Source organism: Papaver somniferum, unplaced genomic scaffold (assembly GCF_003573695.1).
Source record: "Papaver somniferum cultivar HN1 unplaced genomic scaffold, ASM357369v1 unplaced-scaffold_21, whole genome shotgun sequence".
Taxonomy (NCBI): domain Eukaryota; kingdom Viridiplantae; phylum Streptophyta; class Magnoliopsida; order Ranunculales; family Papaveraceae; genus Papaver; species Papaver somniferum.
In genome coordinates this window covers 15,636,409-15,659,846 of record NW_020631041.1, presented here as the reverse complement: position 1 = coordinate 15,659,846, position 23,438 = coordinate 15,636,409, and the positions used below count along the sequence as shown (strand labels likewise).

The following is a 23,438-nucleotide window of genomic DNA, read 5'->3' as shown; positions in this document are numbered from 1 at the left end:
TTGGAAGCAAGGATTCCCGCGAGGTGCTCACTACCAACCTTAGGAAGTATATTCAGTGGGTCCGAAAATGCAGTACAACATTTAAAGCAATACACCTATCCTTGATGCAATAGGCACAAAATGAAGCAGTACTGTGTAAGTATTTTCCTGCAAGCCTAACCGGAGAAGCATTTGCTTGGTTTGATGGATTGCCGAAGAGATCAATTTATTCATTCAGAGACTTGCAAAGGATATTTCTAACGACTTATGTAAGTAACAACATGCTGAGGCCAGGAATTGAGACTTTGTTTAATCTAAGTAGAAGACCTTGAGAGAGCCTGCGAAGTCTTGTGACGAGGTGGAGGACCGTGTGTAGTGAACTCGCTGGGAGAGTTGATGAGAAAAACTTTATTTTAGCCTTCGTGAACGCCCTGATCCCAACTGACCTTTTGTACACTCAGATATTCTTCCTGATTCGTTAACAATGAATGAACTGAGAGACTACCAAGAGGAATATGTTTCCTTGGAGGAGAAGCAAAGGGAGATTAGCGAAGAAATCCCGATCTATTCTCGCCTTTAACCAAGAACGACAGACGTAGTAGAGAGTGGCTCGAAGTACGAAAAATGAGAGCCATCAAACGCGATTCCTACGAAGCTAGTAGCAGTATAAAGTGGAGATCAAGAGTGGATTGATCAACATCCAAGGTACAAAGAACCAAGGCGAAAAAACTATGATCCGCGAGGTAACGACTCAGGAAACCAACAATGGTATAATCAAAGTCAAAAGTATGGAGGGAGAAGGCCAGCATTCGAAGATGTGAAGTTGTTGAAACTCAATACAACCGTGGAGAGAGTATGGGAAGCGATTGTATTGACTGAGGAAAATCCCGCCCACCAAATCCAGGGATGGAACCACCATCATGAAGTAGGAGTCACGAGTTCTGCAAGTATCATCGCTTTCATGGGCACCATACAAACGATTGCAGAAACGTTCGAAGAATAATATTTCGTCTAATTTAAAAAGGAAAGCTCGCTCATTTTTTGGAGAATCAAGCACCATTGCCACCACCACCACCACCACGAGATAACAACTAAAATTAGGCGCAGGTGTACCGAATTGATATAGACAGGGGAGCACAAAGGCCAAATTGTAACTCCATAATTCATTCTGCGAAGAATATCCAAGATTTTCATGATAATGTACTTAAGAGGATGCATAAAAGGGATTTCAATGGAAATGAAATATTCAACATATCTAAGAAGGGGTCATTGGAGGAATGGCAAAAGAGGGCAATCTCCTTTTCAGCATTGGACACGCCCGAAGGAGGAGCTTCGCATACAGATCCCTTGGACATAACCTTAACTTTTGGCAAACACTCTCGATGGGAGAATGATCCTACAAGAGACAGGAAGACATGGGCGATGGACAAAATCTTGGCAGATACCGGAAGTTCGGTAGATTTTCTCTTCTATCATGCATTTAAGACTATGGTCTAAAAGGACTCTGATCTCGTGCCATCCACTTACAACATATACGGGTTCAATGGAGTTGCATCAAAACCGAAGGGCGAGTTGGTTGTGAAAATCTTCGCGGGAGAATTAGAGACGGAGGTTAATGTGTGTGTGGTAGATGTAGAGTTACCTTACAATGCTCTTATAGGATGACCTTGGATCCACGAGATAAAAGGGGTAGCATCAACTTTTCATCAAGAAATATGATTCCCAATGCCAGGTGGAATTAGCGAGATAAAGGGAGATCAAAAGGATACACGAGATTGCAACGAAAAAGATGTCAATAACTACGAAGGGAAGCTGAAGAAGAAAAAGGAACAAAGGAAAAGAGTGCTAGAGGCAAAGAAAGAAGAAGGGCTGATGGTATACATGACCAAGAAAAAAAAAGGGTGGGAAATACCAAGTGAGATTCCCGAGAAGGAAGGAGATCCTTTATAACAATTAAAGGAACCATCCCCACTTGGTGAACCAATCATGAATTTCGCAGCAGTAGAGCCCACGAAGGAAATAAATTTAAGAAGCGATGAAGAACCAAAGATGGTGAATATCGGGACGAAGTTAGAGATGGACGAAGAGGAGAAGTTGATAAGGATACTGCGAGAATACCGCGATGTATTTGCATGAGGAATGAATGAAATGCCAGGGATTGACCCATTAATCGCTTGTCACAAATTAGATCTCAATCCAGCAATCAAGCCAGTAAGGCAGAGAATACAAAAAATAACAACCACCTATCATGAGCAGATAGAAAAGGAACTTCAAAAGATGATAGATTCTGGAATTATACGACCAGTGAAGTATCCCGTGTGGATTGCGAATATGGTGATAATGCTAAAGAAGAACAAAGGAATACGAATATGCATAGACTTCAGTGATTTGAACACCGCTTGTCTAAAGGATGGCTTTCCTTTGTCAAACATACCTTAGATGGTGGAATCAGCATCGGGATACAATCGGCTCTCATTGATGGATGGATATTCGGGCTATAATCAGATACAGCTTGCAGAAGAAGATCAGGAGCACACAGCTTTCTTCGCTCCGAGAGGATTATATTTCTATACGAGAATGTTGTTTGGATTAAAGATTGCAGGGGCCACATACCAACAAATGGTAGAAAAAAATCTTCGCAAAATGGTACACACGAAGCTGGAGGTGTATGTCGATGATATGCTTGTAAAGACCAAGGAGACATGAGATCATGTGGAAGACTCCAAGGAGATTTTTGAGCAGATGAGAGCATACAAGATGAAGATAAACCCTGCGAAGTGCATCTTTTGAGTCGAATCAGCAAAGTTATTAGGACATATAATATCGAAGAAAGGAATTGAGGTGGATCCATCTAAGGTTCAAGCCATATTGGATATGCCATCCCAAGCTACCATAAAAGATGTGAAAAAGTTAAATGGACAGTTGGCAGCCTTAGGAAGGTTCATTTCAAGGTCTTCAGACAAGTGTAAACATTTCTTCGATATTTTGAAGAAGGGAGCAAAATTTACATGGACATAGGAGTGCGAGCAAGATTTGCAGAGCATAAAGTAATACCTGATCAATCTGGCTATCCTCCAAAAAATCGGAACCCGACGAAGAATTATCGATTTTTCTCGCGGCCACATCAAATGCCCTCAGTGCAGTGCTACTTCGCTCTGATGAAGGAGTAGAAAACAAATATTTTATGTTAGCAATACTTTTAATTATGCCGAGAGAAATTATCCGAAAATTGAGAAGTTAATACTAGCATTGGTATATGCAGCAGAAAAATTGCGGACTTATTTCCAAACTTATAAAATTAAAGTGCTAACAAGGGTCCCAATAGAATCAGTGTTGAAGAACACAAAAAGAGTAGGGAGAATCAAAGATGGAACACTCGAATTGATCAATACGGTTTTAAATACGAAGTTCAAACTTTAACGAAGTCACACATAATCGCAGAGTTCCTAGCTGAATTTCCCTCAGAAGATGAAGGAGTAGAGGAGATGATGGATATGGAAGAAGAACAATTATACCCGAAAGACCTACTCCAAGAGAACCATCCGAGGAGGTGGTAAATATTCGTAGATGTATCTTCGAATAGCTTAGGAGGAGGTATGGGAATTGTATTTACTTCGCCATGAGGGGCCAGAGTAGTCTATTGCTTTCGATTAGAGTACAAATCAACCAACAACGAGACATAATATGATGCAGTGGTACAAGCTTTAAGAATAGCTAATGGAATGGAACTAGACGAAGTAAGGATAACCAATGATTCACAGTTGGTGGTTAGAAAAATTGAAGGAAGATACAATGCAAGCGACCCCGTAATGCACAAATATCTACAACTCGTAAAAGAATATTCTTCGCGGATACCAATCATAATATGGAGACATGTAAGCAGGGATATTAACAGGCACGCTGATGCGTTGACTTTTATAGCTTCAATGATTATCGATTCTTCAACTAAGAATATCTGTATTGATCGATTAATGAAACCATCAGTAAGCAAAGAACTAGAAGATGGAGAGATCTTGCTCATAGAATATGAGAAGGCAATAATAGAGCTAGAGGAGGAAGATTGGGGAACTCTCACTTATAGATATTTGGAAAAAAAGGAGATTTACCTCGTGACAGGTTTGAAGCACATAAAATCAAAGGGAGAGCCACCAACTATGAATTGCGAGAAGGAATCCTCTATCGAAGGTCATTTTTGGGTCCGCTGTTGAGATGTTTGTCGCAGAAAGATGAAATTGAAATAATGAAGGCAATACACTATGGTAACACTGGTAATCAAAGTAGCACTAGATCTTTGGCTCACAAAACTAAGGCACAAGGGTATTTTTGGCCACACATGCATAACGATGCAAAGAATGTTGCCACGAGATACGAGGCATGTCAAAGATTTGGTAAAAAAATACATGCACCAGCCACGAGTTTAAACTCTATACTAAGTGTATGTCCATTCGCCATGTGGGGCATAGATATTGTAGGACCATTCGTGAATGGGAGTAAGCAGCGAAGATATTTGATAGTAGCCACATACTATTTCACGAAGTGGGTCAAAGCTAAGCCGTTGCAGCACACACGATATGGTGATGTATATGATTTTATTCTTGAGCACATCATATGTAGATTCGGGATTCCTATGGAAATCGTCTCTGATAATGGGAAGCGATTTGAGGGGGAAAACGTGAAGATGTTGTTCAATGCATTTAAAATAAAATTGGTTAAAGTCAACTCCGTTATATCCACAAAGTAATGGGCAGGCGAAGGAAACGAACAAGACGATAGCAACTACGTTAAAGAAAAAGTTAGAAGGACATCATAAAGGCTGGTGCGAGCAAGTCCCGAATGTGCTATGGTCATAGAGGACGACAAGGAGAAATGCGACGGGAATGTCCCCCTTCTGTTTGACATATGGAGTAGAGGCAGTGTTACCTACTGAGATCATCATTCCCACAACTAAACAAGAGGCATGGATAAAGGGCCTTAATTCAGATATAATTCTTACGAAGTTGGATGACTTGGAGGAGAACAGAGAAATCGCACTACAACATATGACAAACTATCACCAAAGGATATCTCGGGAGTGCAACCAAAGAGTGAAAGAACGAAGCTTTGTACCAGGAGAGTTGGTATTGCGTGGAATCCCACCTTACCAAAAGGGCCCAGGAAGAAAGTTGGAACCCACTTGGGAAGGCCCGAATATCGTGAAGAGAGTTTTAGGTAACAGAGCTTATGAACTCGCAGATTGCCGAGACAAAGACACAAATGGTGAAGGAAATATTATATATGTCGAAGTAGAAAGGCAAGATAGCAGGCTGGACCACCCATGGAATCCGGTTTATATCAAAAAGTATTATCCATAGCAATGAAATGTACTAGCGAATAATAAAAATAAAAGAAAAAGGTATGTACTCGTCAGCAGAAGAAACATAATGAAATATCTTTTACATGATTCACGAAAAAAAAATATTCGGGAAAAATAAGACCTTTTAAATAGAAAAGTAAGACCCCGCATTAGGAGGCTGATAAGACCCACGAAATAAAACGATTTTTATGGAAACTTTAAAACCTTCGCCTAGGAAGGCTGAGAATCCACGGCGTGCACCCTAGTTCGTACGAAAGTGCAAGAGGCAATAATAAGACCTAACACATGTCATGAACAACTCTCAGAGAGATAAATAAGGCAATGATAAGACCTATCCGCTGAGGGTCCCTTTTATGATGGCCTTCAGTAAGGGGTGTCGGGACATAGCCAGTGGAAATAGTAGATGGCCTGGCATGATCCTGCACTCGGTCCCAAAGAAACCCCACCTAGGGTGTGACTTCGTAACCATGAGCCATATTGGCGAAGGGATAAGAAGTCACGAAAACAACTGATACCAAGGGACAATCAGGAGGAATATAAAGGGACGACACCCTCCAGATTAGGGAGCTGAGTGACCCAAAAGACGACAATATCACGGGGATATTATTCATGGGAATAATTATGCCTGTCGTATTATCGCGAAGTAGGACCTCGACACGAGAGCTAAGGCGAGGTTGATGGATCTTTAATTCGCAAGAATAAAGAACGCCTGAGACTTCGCCGAAAGAATGCCCTGAACAACGAGGTGAGGCATACTAAGACCTTAATTAGGAGGCGAAATAAGACCTGCAAATAATAATCGACAGAAGACTCCAAGGAAGACCGAAGACAAGAGGCATACCAGCAGAAGAAACGGGGCACGTTGAGACCTTTTCAGGATGGTAAGACCCTATGCGTACCTGTAGAAGACAATAAGACCTTAACTAGGAGGCACAATAAGACCTCATAGTAACAGTTCGCAATTGCAAGCAAGGATGAGGGAAAATAAAACAAGAGGCAACATAACATGAAAAACAAGAGGCAAATTATAAACCGAAAGCAAAAAACAAAGGCATCATTTTATACAATACATTATTACTACGAAGTGAAACTAATATTGCAGGAAAGGACGAATTACGAAAAACAAATATCACATGCAAAGGCAGAATACAACAAAGTATGGATAAACTACAAAACTACAGCGAGATCAGGCCCATGAACAAGAGGCAAGACTATCAATCTGAATACTGCACGAAATAATAAGGTAATCCACAAAGAAACACAGGTATGCTTCGGAATTCCACAAAAGAATAAGAGGCAAGAATATATTTTTATAATTTTTATTCTTTTGAGTATTTCCTTCGCAAGTATATACTATATGTGTAAGATCAATTCGCATGCCAGAGATATTGATATTTTTGCTTTCAAAATTAAGTATACCCTAATCATGATAAGTTACAACTAATCATATGCAATGAGAATTTTGAGGATTTTGAGACAGGTGAAAGCAAAAGAATAATACATTGAAGCAAAACCAAAGTATTATGCCCCCAAGCTTGGGAGCGCCCAGTTTAGGAGAATGTTAGAAGAGATAAGATGTCAAAAGTAAAGAATCAACAAGGACAAGGAATCAAGATTGAAGAGGTAATTTCTGAATATGAACAACTTGGACGAATTCCTCCTAGACATCACCACCAGTACCATCAGTTTTCACCTCTGCACCACCACCAGCATCAACGGTTTCAACTTCAACATTGTCAGCATCACGAGATTGATCAGGAAGATTTGTCGAAGAAGAAGGAATGTCAGCAACCTTAGTAATCAAAGGAGCTTTACCCTTAGAATTCTCAGTCTCAATATCTTCGTCAGTCTCGGTATCTTCATCATTATCATCCTCGTCAGAAGGAGCCTTCTTGTCATCGGCAGGTTCCTCATCGGAAAATACTTCGAGATCCAGAGCCACACGAGGAATCCCACGAGAATCACAGAATTCATTGAAGAGCTGGACCTTGGCATCTTGAGCATTTTTGCAAGTAATCTTCACAACCTTAGCAGCATCCTTCTCCATGTTAACAAAGTCCTCGTTCAAATACTTCATATCCTCCTTGAGGTCGGAGACCTCTTTATCCAACTCATCCCTTTGGCGAGATAGATGAAGAACTTGATTCTTGTAATGCTGCTCAGATTCTGCGAAGAATAAAAGAAACAAGTGAGAAAACTTAAGAAGTGAAATATGATGCAGAAGGGAGATTACCTAAAACACCTAAAACTACCTTCCTTCTGAAAAATAACAGAACCCAAAGTCTTTTTGGTATTAGCGTTAAGATGGTCAAGTCTAGAAATCTCGAATCTCGCAGCTTCAAGTTGGATGCAAAGTTCATGATACGAATTATCCCATCCTATACCGTGACTGGATTCAGATTTATCATCGTCAGAAGGGTTAATAACGAGTTTCCCACTCTTCAAAGGTTCAATATATTTATTTTTAGAAACCGTATCCTTCTTCTTACCCTTAATCCTCTCTAAGCGAGATAAAAGAGAAGTCATTTTGCTCTTCAACTTATCATTTTCAGACTTCAAATCAATAACTTCGTTGCGAGATCTGCGAAGATCAGCTTCATACTTATCCTTTCTTTTAATTATGCAGGCTTTATCTTCTTCCAATCGTTTAATCTGAGCCAGTGACGAAGAGTGAAGATTCCGCGAAGTAGTAAGAAGGTTACCAACTCGTTGTAGCTGAACCCTTAAACCCTCATTCTCTTTATGAAGATGAAAGTTTAACTCCTCGTTGTTTGTAGATTTAGTAGACAAACGGTCAGATTGAAGAAACAATATCTCAACCTTTTCACTCAAAATCTCATTCTCAGTCACATAACTATTGATTTGGGATGTAAGATTTAAGTTTTCCAAGCGGGTGCCTTCGAGCAAGTCGGTCGCCTCGGAAGCAGCCATTTGATGTTTCATATATCGAGCTTGACGAGAAGTAAAACAAAATACAATAAAAATAAAGCTAAGGCAAGAATTAAACACATAAGAGAAGGGAACTTACTGCGAAGCTCATCATCCTTATTTTCCTGCTTGGATGAATACTCCTTCTCCTCAGCAAATAGCCTTTCAAGCTCACGAATGCGAGCACCAGAGATCTTCAGTTGCTCACGAAACATTCTGGTCTCAACGAGCTGAGCCATATGGCGATTGAACTCCTGCGAAATAAACAACGAATTAGAAAAGGGTTTTCGAGATATTATAAAAGAAAAGTTTTAAAACTCGCCAAGCCCATTATAGCAGCATGTTGCTGAAGAGAGAGGTTCAATGAGGCATTCACTATGAAAGACTGATCCTCAGCCAAGAAGGTATCAGAACTAAAAGAAGCAAGAGATTCAGGAACAGGTAATCTAAGAGAAGCATTCTCTCGAGTCGTGATAAAGATCTTCCTCAAAAAATCCATGTCAGGGATATAGGCAGTATCTTCTACTTCGTAGACCATCCTCTTGTCTTTACTCTTCTCCTCCTTATCCTTGGACGACTTTTCTGGCGAATCATCCACAACAATAGTTGGAATAGAGAAAAAGGACTTCGCACCATCGGATGATTGAGGAGGAATGACTTCGCGGGGAGGATCAACTGGTTGATGTTTAGGAGGAGAAGGAGGAGCAGACTGACTGGTAGCCCCTTTAGAACCCTTGATTTGGATTAGAGTAGCTAAATCCAAGACCCTACGTTGACGCTTTGGAGGATCTTTGGCTGAAGGAGAGTGGAAGTACCATCCTATAAACTTGCGAAGTTAGTGAATGACACAAAACGGAATCCACGAAGTATGAAAGGCGAAATACCTTATTAGCATTTGAAGGTATCAAAGGACGGTCACGTTTCCTCTGACCTATAGTACATCCTGCAGCAGCTTGAGGGTCCACAGGCTCATCCTCCTGCGAAGTATGAAGTTAGAAAATGATAAAACTATGAAAGAAAGGAAGTGAAGCAATTGAACAATACCTGTTCAGAAGCAGGGGACTCAGCGGTGGACTTCTTCTTCTTACGGTCTTTAAGTAAACCAGGAGGAGGAAGTGGATACTATAACGGTGAGAATAGAGTTAGAGATGCTATAGACGAAAAGCAGGCGAGTTAGAAGGAAAACAAAACTTACCCCAGTTCATTGGAGCCTCCCAGGTTCATAAGTTGCGAGATGGAGATGCTCAAGAAGAGGACCAGTATGAGCTTTGCCATTTTCATCAACTCCCAAGATCAAAGGACCTTCAGCGATCAGGGGAAGCATCATCCAATATTCGTCATTAGAAAAGCGAAGTCGATCATTCCTCGCATGACCGAAACGCTCAATATCTTGAATAAGAGCTTTAGAGGGGTCGTCCATGTGTTTCCGAGTGAGATTAACGCCCCACTCTTGATACTTCCTCGTAGTCAGGGTTTTATCAGTATAATTCAAGACGAAGGAATCAATGTTGTAGTCTTTATGATCAAATTCCTTCGCGACTAACGGAATCTGAGAAGGACCACTCTTTGAACGCAACACGAATTCGTTCACAATACGAATTGCGTTTTCGCTCAACTGTTAAACACCTCGCTGGAGCTTGGTCAAAATCTCGTAGAAAAAAGGGGTGGTTGGATCATATAGAGGAAAGGAAAGACCTGCTTTCAGTTGACCTAGAGTGATGGTGATTCTGGTGGAGGACCAAGTCTCCGAGATGATCCATCGGTAGTTCAACTCCATGAACTTGTCTGCAGTAATGGGAGGAGAAACCGAAGAATCAGTTGCTGAAGTTAAAGTTAAACCCTTTTTCGAAAAATCGTCCTGAAAGTCCTCTAGTGTTTTAGATGCTGTTGGAGATGGAATCTTCTTGGGAGCCATCGCTTTATAAAATTAAAAAACTTGAAGATCTGAAAATAGAGAAGGTTACCAAAGAAGAACTTGCGGAGGTAGTAGCAGAGAGATAGCAGAAGAGAAGAAGATGAAGAATGAAAAAACCTTACAGGGGAAAAGAATGAGGTATTTATAGTAGGGAAGAAAGTAACCGGCAAAGGTAGGTCATTGGAACGGTGGAGGAAGTGGAACCAGTTATGAGCAGTTACAAAGATCGTGGGGAACATGGAAGCGAGAATAGCGGAAACGTGTCAGTTACGAATTTAATGCAGAGTTCTCTTTCCGACCTTACTCCTTGGGAATGGAATGAGAAAAGGAAAAATGTAGGTACATAAATCTTACTCGCCACGTGGTCGAACGAGGGTGCACGAAATAGACGAAGTGAATCTTAGACAGAAGATCTTTTATCAACCCCGAGGATGAATGTTAGTGATAAGTCAAATCAAGTGTCACAATTACTTTTCCGAGATTAGATCTGCGAAGTATGAATCCACTCTGAATAAGAGATCTGCGAAATGAGTATAGATAACCCACAAGCGAGATAAAGGTGATCGAGCGAGAAAGTAGTTAACGAAGAAGCAGCGTGACAAAGTAAATAATAGTCTCATATGAAGATGAATTGTTGAGCAAGAAATGGGGCAGCTGTACCGACAAGTTACCGAAGTTATCGGCGAAAAGAATGGAATAACTTTATTGAAAAATGGCTTGGGCGAAGTATAAATCAGAATCACGTGAATTGTGTGATTACCGGCAAAGTAAAATGAGTTGTACTTCATTACTTAGTTTTGCTTATAAATAGAGATCTTGGTTCATTGTTAAAGGGTGGGATTTTTGGTATTTGGAGAGGTCATGTTGAGAAAAAAGTAAATTAGGGTTCTTGTAAGTTTCAATACTTGTAATATCATCATCATCTCGATCTAATAATAAAGCAACATTACTATTTCGTTCACTTGAGTTATGTCTTAGAATTATCTCATTTCCATTTGGGTGTATTATTGGATTTCCAGTAGTTACAAAATGTGATATTGCTAATGGGTGCTAGATTACTGGGGAGGTATCAAGATTCACATAGAACAAAGGACTCTCTAGTTTGTTTTACATGAATTTTGATATTATTCCCAATAAACCGGTACTTTTTTAGTAGCCTTGAAAATATGTGGAAACTGAGAAGACTTAATCACAATTCACCGCTAATCTTCGTTGTACGTGTATACGGAATGACCTTATTTCCGCGGAGTCCAAATTTGTTCACACTTCTCTAACGAGTGTATATTTCACATATTCTTCTGATTGGTTGATTGTTTAACTAATGGCCCAATTATCCTCCATGTTTAGAATCACGACCCTCGTTACATAACTTCCTAAATTAAATCAAGGGTAGAAATTAAAATGTGAAATATACACTCGTTAAGGAGTGTGCACGAATTCACACTCTGTACGTGTTGTCGGATACGGAATGACCCCACGTTTTGTCCATTGTGATGTGAGTCACCTGTGGAGAATCACTAAAGTTAAGTTAAATCATTATCATCACTCATTCTTGATTAACTTTGTCACTTCTGCAAGAATGAGTCATGAGAATGATTAACTTTTGTCTATTGAGTGCCACTTCACGGTAATGTTATTGAGTGTGAGAAAGGCATGTGCATATTAGGTGATACATAGCGTAGATGTGAAGGAAAAATAAAACACAGACAAGCATGTAAAGAGGGAGGATCCACTCACACTTCTATTTTCACACTATCTCATATTTTGGATGTTTTTTGTCCTAAAAAATTCAAAATGGTAGCGAGTTTGAAGCTAACTTTTTGGTGACACGTTCCTCCTATATAGTTCTAGGTTCTTATCAAAAATGAGGATATTCCGAAATATATAACAACAATATCTTCCACTTTAAAAATTAGCCGTCGAAAATTAACGGATTTTCAACCGTTAAAATTAAGATCGGTAGGTTGCGAGGTTTGTTATTTCAGAATGTACTAATTTTTGATCGGTATATAGAGTTTTACAAGAGTAACATATCCCCAAAATATTAGCTTCAAATCCTTTACCGATTAGGATTTTTTAGGAACATAGACACTCAAAGTGTGAGATAGTGTAAAAATAAAAGTGTGAGTGGATCCTCCATATCGCATGTGAATTTATTATGTAAAGTAGTGAACAATGATAGTCGTACCCATGATGAGATTCTGTATCAAAGTGAAAAATAACTCTTTTTTACTTTTTGTTTTTTGATATGCAAAGGCTAAAGATATAATAAAAGCCTACAGCTAACAAGCTCATGAAGATCCACGGACAGCAAAATACATAAGGGCTTCTTTGAAGAAAGTTCTTTCCATTTCATAAAATGAATAGAATGCATCGGGAGGAAAATGTATAAATCCATATAGGATAGACATTTATATTTTCTAAAACTCCTAGAATCCTAATTTTTTTAACCAATGTGTCAATGAGGTGGTATAGTTATGGATAGACGATATCAAAGCCAATATCTTAAACCAGGCATTCACTTAAACAATGTTTTCCCATCCAACTAAACATTTTCACATAAAATCAATGCCACAATAATTAGTTAACTTGGATCCAAAAACATAGCTCAGTGCAGGACCGTCTCTGACATTTATATGACCTTGTACGAAAAAACCCGAAACGCCCATCGATATAAAATTTTTCCCCTACATACACATTATATTTTTTCGTAATGAAATCTGCTCTATGGTCACGAATGTTCACGGTCAAGGAACCCATTGACTTGCTAGTTCTTCTTGTCCAGTGCTCAAATCACCTTCAATTTCCTTGTGCCCTGCATCATCAGGGACATGTACATTTTCATCTATAGCATGATCATGAATTATATCATGAACCCATTGATTAGGAAACACATTAACATACCGGATCCAAACAAGAATTTAACATAAGTAATAAGTACTGAAACTGAATGGAAACAAAATTCTAGTCAACGGGTTATGCTACTTATGAATAACGAATCATGAATGCAAAACTAAACTAACGTTAATTGTTATGGATGCTCTGAATGGAAACAAAGGATATGCTTCGACTTGGGTTGAGATCCTCTAGGGTTGAGCGGAAGTTTGAGTCGTTTTGAGATCCTCTTGAGCGATAATTTGATCCAACCCCTTTGTTTAGGAGAAGTTAAATTTCAGTTTCCGTATGTATTGTCGTCCTTTTTAAAAAAAAATAATTGAACTACCCAAGAGTATTGGGCCCTAAAAAAGTTTCACCTTGTGCAAGAGCACAACTTGACGGGCCTCAAAACCGGGCCTGGCTTAGTGGTATCCCATCAACTCCAGTAAGGAGGAAGTCAGGGGTTCGATCCCCACCATAGACATTTGTATTTAAATTATTTGTATGGAGGGGTTTGGCGGAGTTGGGTCTAGCAGTAGGACTAGTCCAACTGGATGGATTTAGATAGGGGCCTGGGTCCTGCTCTAGCCTAGCAAAGAAAAAAAAATAATTAGTTAACCTGCTGAAGTTGAATAGCAGTGCAACACTTTATTCAGGTTCTCATAAATTTTTGGGTCTGCTGAGTAGGTGATTAGCAAATCATCATCAGCATACATCAAGGGCTGAGCGGGTCTTGTGTCCTTTGAGATTCGAAGTCATTTAGGTTGCCCTTTATCCTCAGCTGCGCAAGATTTGACGACAAAATTTCTACACAGATGATGAAAATGTATAGTGATAAGGGGTTTTCTTGCGTGATACCTCTTGTTGGCTTGATCTGACTCATGGGTTATATACACTCTTTCCCTTAAGGATTATTAAATTAAAGTACAATTTGGTTCATCACACTTTTATAGTTTTATTTTTTTTCTGGGCATACATGCACAATATCTTCTGCAAACACCAAATCTACATCCACAATATCTAAATTTAAATATGGTGGCGAGTCTAGAAACTAGACTAAGGGGAAGCAAAGTCTTGTTAGGAGTAGCAAGAAAGTAAAATTAGGTTTGGAGGAAATTTTGGGCTGGGAAATTTAGGCTTGGGAGCCCAGTGGGTAGGGGTAACAAGTGCACACCCTTGTTATCAGCTAGATTCGCCACTCTGAGGAAGGTAAAGTTTTTACATTCAAGATAGTTCTAGACAGTCGGCGACGATAATTCAACAAGGAATTCTCTTGGGCTTTGAAACGAGATAACGTCTCTGCAGATCTTTCAACCTTTCAAGTAGTTCCTTAAATGTTGGCCGGCATTTTGGGTCACTAAGGTGTCAAGTGAGAGTAAAACTTAAATTATGTATAGTCCAGAAAGAAACAGAAATAGTTGAATAGAAAGCATGTTGTTAAATAAGCACCTGTTCCAGGAACTCTCGATTAGAGATGCCCAGTGAGGGTCAATATCTTTAGGTATCTCGTTGCGTTTGTCCATAAATCCTACCGCAGCAACCACCTACATAATTCCCCTCCAGAACCGTAAACAAGAGATTGAAAGATACTAATTGGAGTACAAGAGTACTAAATGATCATATGTTGCGTAATAACATACCTGCATTTGGTTCAGGCCATCCCATGGGATTTTTGCCGTCGCAAGCTCCCATAGTATAACTCCGAAGCTATATACATCAGACCTAAGTTTCCCATGTATTAGTTAATAGAATATAAAAGTTTGTTAATCACCAGAAATGGAAGAATGGCATCCTAAAAACAAAGAAATTACAGAACTTAAATGCCTACTTCTCATCCGCTGGCTCATTACGAATTACCTCTGGAGCCATCCACTGTGGCTGCAAACACAATGACATAAAAGAATAGGTAAAAATTAATGATCCAACGACGGACCCCATTGTGAATGTTTTATCTCATACAAAACCTACAGAAGCAGAAAACAAAGAACTAAAGCAATGCTATGAAATCTATTACCGTTCCTTTCCAAGTCTTTGTTGTTAGAAATGTTGCATGTTTGAGTCGTGAGAGACCAAAATCACCCACCTACAGCAAGAACAATATCAAGGAGGTGAGTCAAGGATGTCTCTACATATATACTAGAAAACCATGCTTATTCTAGAACATTATAAGAAGTAATTACCTTCACAGTCCAGTTCTTATCAACCAAAAGATTTGATGACTTCAAATCACGGTGAACGATTGGTGGGTTGCGATAGTGAAGGTAATTCATACCTCGTGCCTACAAGCCAGAAAACGATAATGAATTAGAAATGGGATTTGGCAATCTGTTCCATATGAAATTAACTTACCTCGGTAAAAACGTTGTAAGGAACAACACTCACAATGTCCAAAGCCATTTGCACACGCCGTTTCCAATCTAATGTAGGAGTGTGATGTCGTAGCAATTGAAACAAATTTCCACTGCAACAGGAGCGTTATTGGCTCAGTAAGTAGAATTGTACAAATGGTGTACACACACAATAGAAACCGGGAGTAAAAGTGGAGCACAAACCGTGGGAGGAACTCAGTTACGATACATAGGTACTCAGGTGAAGTTACTTCCCCCATAAAGAGTACCACGTTTGGATGCCTGAGCCTTTTCATCAGTGACACCTTCGTACAGAAGTAGACTTTTAGGCCGCTGCTTGTTATATCTATTTCTTTACCAGGTACGCATAAAAATCTATCCTAATTATATATATATATATACAGAAGACAGAAATATGAAAACGCAACAATAAATTCACACCAAGTTCCTTGGAAGCACAAAGACAAACTTAGTGCTCTCTTCGGAACTTTCTACAAACCATTGTAGTATTAGATGATAAACTTAGCACGAGTTCACAAACAACCTCTTCTCTGAAGGAACGTAGCAGGTCTTCTGAGTAGTCCAAGTTGAAAAATAACTTTATCGCAACATCCTGCAAGAAGCAAAAATGAGTTCCTTCTAATAGCATGATAAATTAAATTAAATACACTTCCTCTGCACAATGCCATGGTCAAGATGGGTCACAAATGCTAGAACCTACCTACCTGTCTTGTTTGTCACATTTGTATATATAAACAAGGCATTTAGTCGGGTACGACGTAAACCTAGGAAGGATTCGTAGGTCGTGTGTCAAAAACTCTCCTTTCTGTTTAAATTTCTAATTTTCTGCTAACGGGACTGACTACCTAAGCATTTTCACACCTGATAATATTGTCTAACAAATCGAATCCTACTGATATGAGTTTAAAGAAGTGTTGAGATTATTAGTCCCACATTGTTGGATTATCTATGATCCTGCGGTTTATAATCTCTTAGGGCCTCTCCACTCATTGCCAATTGGTTTTGAGTTGGATGCCCGTATTCTAACATGGTATCAGAGCAGGCTATTTGCGACGAGTCATTAGACCGCGTCTTTACTCCGCGTCACCCTATTTAATTGTCCATGTGTTGGACCCAACGAGGCTACACGTGAGGGGGCGTGTTGAGATTATTAGTCCCACATTTTCTGGGTAACCTAAGATCATGCGGTTTATAAATCCTTAGGGCCTCTCCACTCATTGCCAATTGGTTTTGAGTTGGATGCCCATATTCTAACATGGTATCAGAGAAGGCTATTTGTGTCTAGTCATTTGACCGCACCTTTACTCCGCTTTACTCGATCTATTGTTGTCCACGTGTTAGACCCAACGAGGCTACACGTGAGGGGGCGTGTTTAGATTATTAGTCCCACATTGTTGGGTTATCTATGATCCCGCGGTTTATAATCTCTTAGGGCATCTCCACTCATTGACAATTGGTTTTGAGTTGGATGCCCGTATTCTAACAAGAAGGCATTGCAAATCACTTTGAGGTAGATTTTTAAGGAAGTATCTAATCATAGACCAAGAATTAAAGATATGTGCTTAAAGAGTATTGATGAGAATTCTAGAGTTTGGTAAGAGAGGCCTTTTAGTGAAGAAGAAGTGAAGAAAGCGATTCATGATTTGGGAGTAGATAGAGCTCCGGGTCTGGATGGCTTCCCTATGAAATTGTATATTGTTGGGTGAGAGTTTATCAAAGAAGATTTGATGAAGGTGTTTCGAGAGAAGATCGGTGTGGAGGAGGTGAAGGATTTTCGGCCTATGAGCCTCATAGGAAGTGTATACAAAATTATTTCCAAAGTTTTAGCGGAGCGTCTAAAGGTATGTCTTCCTATTTTGATCTCTCCTACTCAATCTAGCTTTATTAAAGGGCGTCAAATTTTAGATGGAGTTTTGATAGCAAATGAATGTGCTCTGTCAAAAATTGTCGGGGTTGGTGTGCAAATTAGATTTTGAGAAGGCTTTTGATAATGTGAATTTGAACTTCTTAAATGAAGTCTTATTTAAAATGGGATTTGTAGGCGTTTGCCGTGCTTGGATACGGAATTGCTTATCTTATTCAAAATTTTCGGTTCTTGTGAATGGTACCACTCATGGGTTTTTTGGTAGTGAGAAGGGTATTCGTCAAGGTGATCCTCTTTCTCCTTTTCTTTTTACCATTTTTGGAGAGGTATTGAGTCATATACTGAGTAAGGCACAAGAAGTTGGTAAAATTTTCGGTTTCTCGGTGAAGAACGAGGGAACTAAAGTTAACCATCTCCAATTTGCCGATGATACCATTGTTTTTCTCAATGCGAAGCGTGAACAAGTAGATTCTCTTCGGTATTTACTTCTATGTTTTGAGTTAACCTCGGGCTTAAAAATCAACTTTGCTAAAAGTTTCTTGTTTGGAGTATCTCTCATTGAATACATTGATAAACTTGCTAATATGTTGGGGTGCAAGACGTCAAGTTTTTCAAGTATTTATCTCGGTCTTCCTTTGGGTGATAAAGTTAGTGGCACTCGCAAGTGGGAGAAGATCATTGAATCATGTTACACGAGACTTTCCTCTTGGAATGGGAGATCAATATCAAGAGGAGGTAAGTTGACTCTCATCAAAAGTGTTTTGGCTAGTTTTCCCATTTATTATTTATCAATCTTTCTTGCACCATGCTCCATTACAAATATGATTGATAAGATAGTAAGAAATTTTCTTTGGGATGATGATTCTAACAAGAAAAGAATTCATAATGTCGGGCAGTCCATAATCGTAAAATCTAGAGAAGGAGGTGGTCTTGGAATCCGGAAGTCTAAATTCATGAACTCGGCGCTCCTCAAAAAGCGGTGGTGGAAATTTGGAACGGAAAAGGATGCTTTTTGGAGAAAGATAATTGTGAAAAAATTTGGAGAATCATTAACCGGTTTGGAAACTCTTCAACCGAAAGGACCAAAGGGATGTAGTTTGTGGTACAATATTTATAACGAGCTCGAGGATTTTAACAAACATGTGAAATATAAGATCGGTGCGGGAAATGAAATTAGATTCTGGGAAGATTTTTGGATTGGAGATGCCGTCTTATGCAATAGATTTCCATTGGCTTTTGAAGCTTCAAGAACAAAAGGGAAAGTGGTGGCTAGGTTATATGAGATCTCAAGTAACGACATCAAATGGAAGTTCATGTCCCGAAGTAGATATTCTCAAGCTATAATGAGGGAGATTGCTTCTATAAACTCTTTACTAGAAGTGGTGAATATTCAAGAAGGGGCCGTGGACTCTAGATTGTGGATGGTGGATAGAAACAATACGGTTGATACTTATACAGTTAAATGTGGGTTTTATTCTCTTTGTGACCAAGGAGATATTAGCTTTCCAAGTGAGATCATTTGGAGTCGTCATTATCCGTAAAAAGTAAACTTTTTTATATGGCTTCTATACCAAGAAAGGTTGATGACGATGGACAACTTATTAGAAGGGGTATGGATGTGGATATGGAGTGCCGGTTTTGTGATGAAGTAGATGAAACAAGTGTCCATTTATTCTATGATCGTTGGCGAACAAAGAGAGTTTGGAATTATTTCTCTGAAGTATGCAACTTCAATTGGAATTACGATAGTAATATTTCCGAAACTATAAAAACTTGGAGTCACGATTGGGGTGATGAAAGACTTGACCGTATATGGAACAACTTACCGGTTGTTATATGGTGGTGCATTTGGAAAGAAAGGAATTCTAGAATCTTCAATCTCAAAAAGAGAAATTTGGAAAGTCTAATTCGAGATATTAAGATTCAAGCTTATTTTTAGGCGGAGTCAAAAACTAAAATGTTGAGTTCGACGGCGAACACGGTGATAGCTTTGCAGGACTCGTATTTTCTATCGGTCGCTTTGAGTTGCATACGAGGCATTTGGTTCTTAATTATTCCCATTTTGCTTTTTGTTCTTTGTTCTTTTCTTTGGATGATCGATTCCAAATTCGGTCTCCTTATTTTGTGTCGGTTGTATATTGGGTTGAGGTACCCCTTAAGTACCTCTTTTTCGATGAATCTTTCCTATTGACCAATCAAAAAAAAAAAAAAAAAAGAAGGAAAGAGATTTACCGAGCCATGCCATAGACCACTATACACAGTTGCATATGAACCTGAGACCCATCAAACAGAAATTAAAAGATCCGAAAAAACTTCATAGTTGATAAAGTATCACAAAAGGAAAAAGTTTTATCAGTAATGAAATATGTAGTACCTCGCCCAATTTGTTTACCGAAAGTCAAGTCGCCCCACGGGATATCATAACTCGAAGAGTCTGCTTCCATATAAAATTTATGGCGAGAACAGCTTGTGAGGCTACTACTAGTACCACATATGCCCAAGCTACTTGTTCTTTCCGAGTCAAAAGTATAGAACAAGGAATTAGAGGCTTCATTTCCACCAAGCAGGTTAGTTTCTACCACCTGTTTTTGCTGGCTTTTCTGCTGCCAAAATATTCCTTTCACCCTAGGAGTTATTAGGTTAATCCCTGTTTTCGCTGGCTTTCCCGTAGCCATCAAAGGATCAAAACTTACTGGTTTTGATGTTATGGAAGATACGATATCTTGCAGAGGTTTGTGCTGAGAATCACAGTCAGGGCTAGTTGTTTTGAGACCAGTTCTATGCAGCCAACTAGAGCTGGGATACGAATCACTCTTTGAAGGATTTTCACTGAAAGAAACTGGTACTACTATGTTTTCTCGAAAAGGATGTGAATCACTTGATACACAAAGAAACCCTACCAAAGTACCCCTATCATCATAGAATGGGGTATTGGTGGAAAGAAATTGTAACAGTCGTCCTTGTTTATTCCTGCCAGGGAACAATCCTGTCCAGTTTTCCCCTGACTTATTCCTGCGATTTATTTCATTTGCTGCATCAAGCATGATGTCTTTAATATGCCTACCAAGAACTTCAGATGCAGAGTAACCATATAGGTGTTCAGCTGCTTGATTCCTGTAGCAATATCAACACAGATAGATAGAAAAAAAAGAGCTATTTCTCAAACTGTGGGTTGTGCCTTTTGAGATTATGATGTGTGGTGTGTACAGGCTGTGCACTCAAGGCATTAAATTTTTCATTCCTTTTTTCTTATCCATCAAGAATTTAGTGCTGACGAGTTTCGAGATCAGGTCATATCATCATATAATAACTTTATCATTGTTTACAATTACCTCGATATTAATTAAAAGTGTAGAAATAATTTATTTTTCACGGGTTATACCGAGTGAGAGAGGGGTGGGATCCACATTAAACTCATTCCTGCTAAATCCACGGGTCAGGGGACCACTCATTCTCTCTTACTCGGTACAACACGGTCGCGTGTGTATCATTTCCGCTAAAAGTGATCTTTCGTACAATTCCAGGAATATTTGGTTCAAGACTAATTTTACGTATAGGTCAAAGATCATGACACCTCATTGGGTTTAAGTTGTGAAATAGGGAGTCTAATCCGTTGTCTAAGAGTCTACGGTGCCTTGGTGAAAGGATAATTTTTTTTCACAAAATCGGTTAAAAAGACCAAAATCAACAATTTCTGGGTGAAATGGGCAGTTAAATTTTGATACTGTTTAAATGGATAAAAATGTAAAATAGGCAGGATATAACCAGTTTCATCGTGCCCATTTTCAAATATTTTTTCTTATTTTTAATTTATATAGGATGTATCCAGTTTCATCCTTGCTATATTTTAAATTTAAGCTAAGATGAATCCAATTTCATCCTTGTTATTTTTATTTTTTTTTTGTCATTTCACCCAAATTATTTTTTACTCGTCCATTTGAATCGTGATTTAAAAGTATTTGGACAAATGACCCATTTTCCGTTTTTTTTTTTTTTTTTTTTTTTTTTTATTTTAAATATCAATCTTGCGTCCCTTGATTATGGTTAATTTTCCATTGACTAAAATGAACTTTTACTGGAACACGTGTGAAGTGATTTTCTGCATGCAAACGTAAGTGTTTGGATGATATTTGCTAACGGTTTTGTATGGTGAAAGAGTCAACTTGCTCTGGCAATAGTTGACTGGTCAAACAAATAATTGAAGAATATTTGTAGATTTTCGACCCAGCATAATCTTCAATCCAAATAGGCAAATAGCACAAAAATACACAGTTTAATTAGAGTCGGAGATTTCTGGTTCTGGTCATCTAAGCCTATTGTAAGTCTCGTGATAGTAGAAACTGTGTACGCTGTGAAAATCGCATTTGATTCACCACATTCCGTTTTCCGCTATCTTTCAGACACAACAACGTTTATTGTTGACATGCTTTGAACAACTATGGGATTCCTAGTTTGGTTTTTGCTCGTGGGATGCAGTGATTCTAGTCTTTCTCAGTATTGTTCCAAATATCGGATTTTATTTATTATGCGATATAGGAGAGTATTAGATATACGTACCAGTAAATCACGAGACCATTGAGATCAATAATATGAAGCGACTGACCCATTGACTGCAAGATATTCAGATATTGCTTAATCGTGATCACGGGATCATGGCTACTACTCTCTGTTATTGTCCCGTGTCCCCTGCCACAACCCTTTCTCTTAGAAATATCGCTTAATGATCTTGTCTGATCTGTTGGATTTGAGACAGAAGAGATCTTGGTTGCAGATGGGATATGTTTCGGCAGTTGTTCATCATTGGGGTTGGAATCTTCTTCTACTTCAAGTTCTTGAGTTTTACTCAGCGAGTTTTCTGTTATTGGAATATCCATATGGCTTGACAATAAAACTTTATTACAATACTTACAGAAACTTATAAAAGATCATACAGTTCTAAATATCTTTATATTTTGGAACTAAGGTAGGATCGATTAACATTGTTGTATTGATATGTATACTAAGTACACACTTACAAATTAAAGCAGTATATTCCCATACATATAACTTGTGATACCTTTGGTAATATCACAAATTACAGGTTTGAAAAGACAAACTGATACATTACTGTCCAAATTGGAATCTTGTCTTGGAACTTAAAACTTGGAATACCTTTCGAATAGCAACTTGGAACTTAAAACTTGGAATACCTTTCGAATAGCAACGGAAGAAGGAATCGAGGGTAATTTGTGTTCTATTCTTAGAATCTTTGCTTGCATATATTCATGTATGATATATGCGTGTTACTTGATATCCACGAGGAAGAGAATTCAAGATGGCGATATCCCGGCCCTTGTGGAGAGATAGAGAAGGGAAAGGTTAGGCGAGACTTGATAGAGGCTTCAGCAAAAAAACAAACAAAAAAAGGTAGTAGAGGAGAATTCACTATCAGAAATGGAAGAGATGAAAAAAAGACAAGAGAGCAGAATTGTTGAGATTATTAGTCCCACATTGTTGGGCAATCTAAGATCCTGCGGTTTATAATTTTTTAGGGCCTCTCCACTCATTGCCAATTGGTTTTGAGTTGGATGCCCGTATTCTAACATGGTATCAGAACATGCTATTTGCGACGATTCATTAGACCGCCCCTTTACTCCAAACCCTGTTATATGCAACATCAGATAGACGAAAACCTTATATATCTATTCTATTGTATAAAGGGAACTGTCCCTTGAACAGTGACTTGAAGCTCCAAATAATTTTGGACCATTTTACCCCTATATCATTCATTCAAAAAAGATGTGTAAAAATAAAACTGAGGATAGTCATGTGGTAATAATAGTTATAGGGGTAGGATCCGTTGACATGGTTATATTGACATAATCCGTTGACATGGTTATAGTTCTTTTTACTGAACCCAAACGGTAAGGAATTTGAAGCTAATTTTTTGGTGACATGTTCTTTTTATAAGTCTACATTCCAACTAAAAATAAGAGCATCCTGAGATGTATAAAACCGCGATCTACGATTTTGAATATTAACCGTTGAAGATTAACGGTTGAAATTAAAATTTGTGGATGATGAAGTTCCGTATTTCAGAATACTCTCATTTTTGGTAGGAATGTAGAGTTTTATATGAGGAACATGTCACCAAAAAATTAACTTCAAATTCAT

The 23,438-nt window shown here is 38.7% G+C and overlaps 1 protein-coding gene and 1 long non-coding RNA gene across 2 annotated transcripts; both read right to left on the bottom strand.

The window, feature by feature from the left end:
* Positions 1-8,591: 8,591 nt before the first annotated feature.
* On the bottom strand, positions 8,592-9,383 carry LOC113339932. The gene is made up of 3 exons (XR_003355190.1): positions 9,305-9,383; positions 9,145-9,237; positions 8,592-9,079 (listed from the first exon to the last, which is right to left on the bottom strand). It is a non-coding gene; the product is annotated as an uncharacterized LOC113339932 (long non-coding RNA).
* A 4,914-nt stretch (positions 9,384-14,297) lies between these two features.
* Positions 14,298-22,159, bottom strand: LOC113339668 (dual specificity protein kinase shkB-like). The gene is made up of 12 exons (XM_026584905.1): positions 21,843-22,159; positions 19,660-20,399; positions 19,518-19,558; positions 15,945-16,013; positions 15,605-15,705; positions 15,435-15,513; positions 15,233-15,331; positions 15,067-15,135; positions 14,881-14,930; positions 14,693-14,774; positions 14,502-14,596; positions 14,298-14,409 (listed from the first exon to the last, which is right to left on the bottom strand). The coding sequence occupies exons 1-12, from the start codon at positions 22,157-22,159 to the stop codon at positions 14,310-14,312; spliced, it is 1,842 nt and encodes a 613-aa protein (XP_026440690.1). The 3' UTR covers positions 14,298-14,309.
* Positions 22,160-23,438: the final 1,279 nt, after the last annotated feature.

Coding starts and splice junctions, on each gene's coding strand:
- LOC113339668 (XM_026584905.1), bottom strand. CDS start 22,159: ATGGATATTCCAATAACAGAAAACTCGCTGAGTAAAACTCAAGAACTT. Junction 15,514..15,604: donor GTAACTGAGTTCCTCCCACG/GTTTGTGCTCCA, acceptor CTCCTGTTGCAG/TGGAAATTTGTTTCAATTGC. Junction 14,410..14,501: donor ATCGAGAGTTCCTGGAACAG/GTGCTTATTTAA, acceptor TTGACACCTTAG/TGACCCAAAATGCCGGCCAA.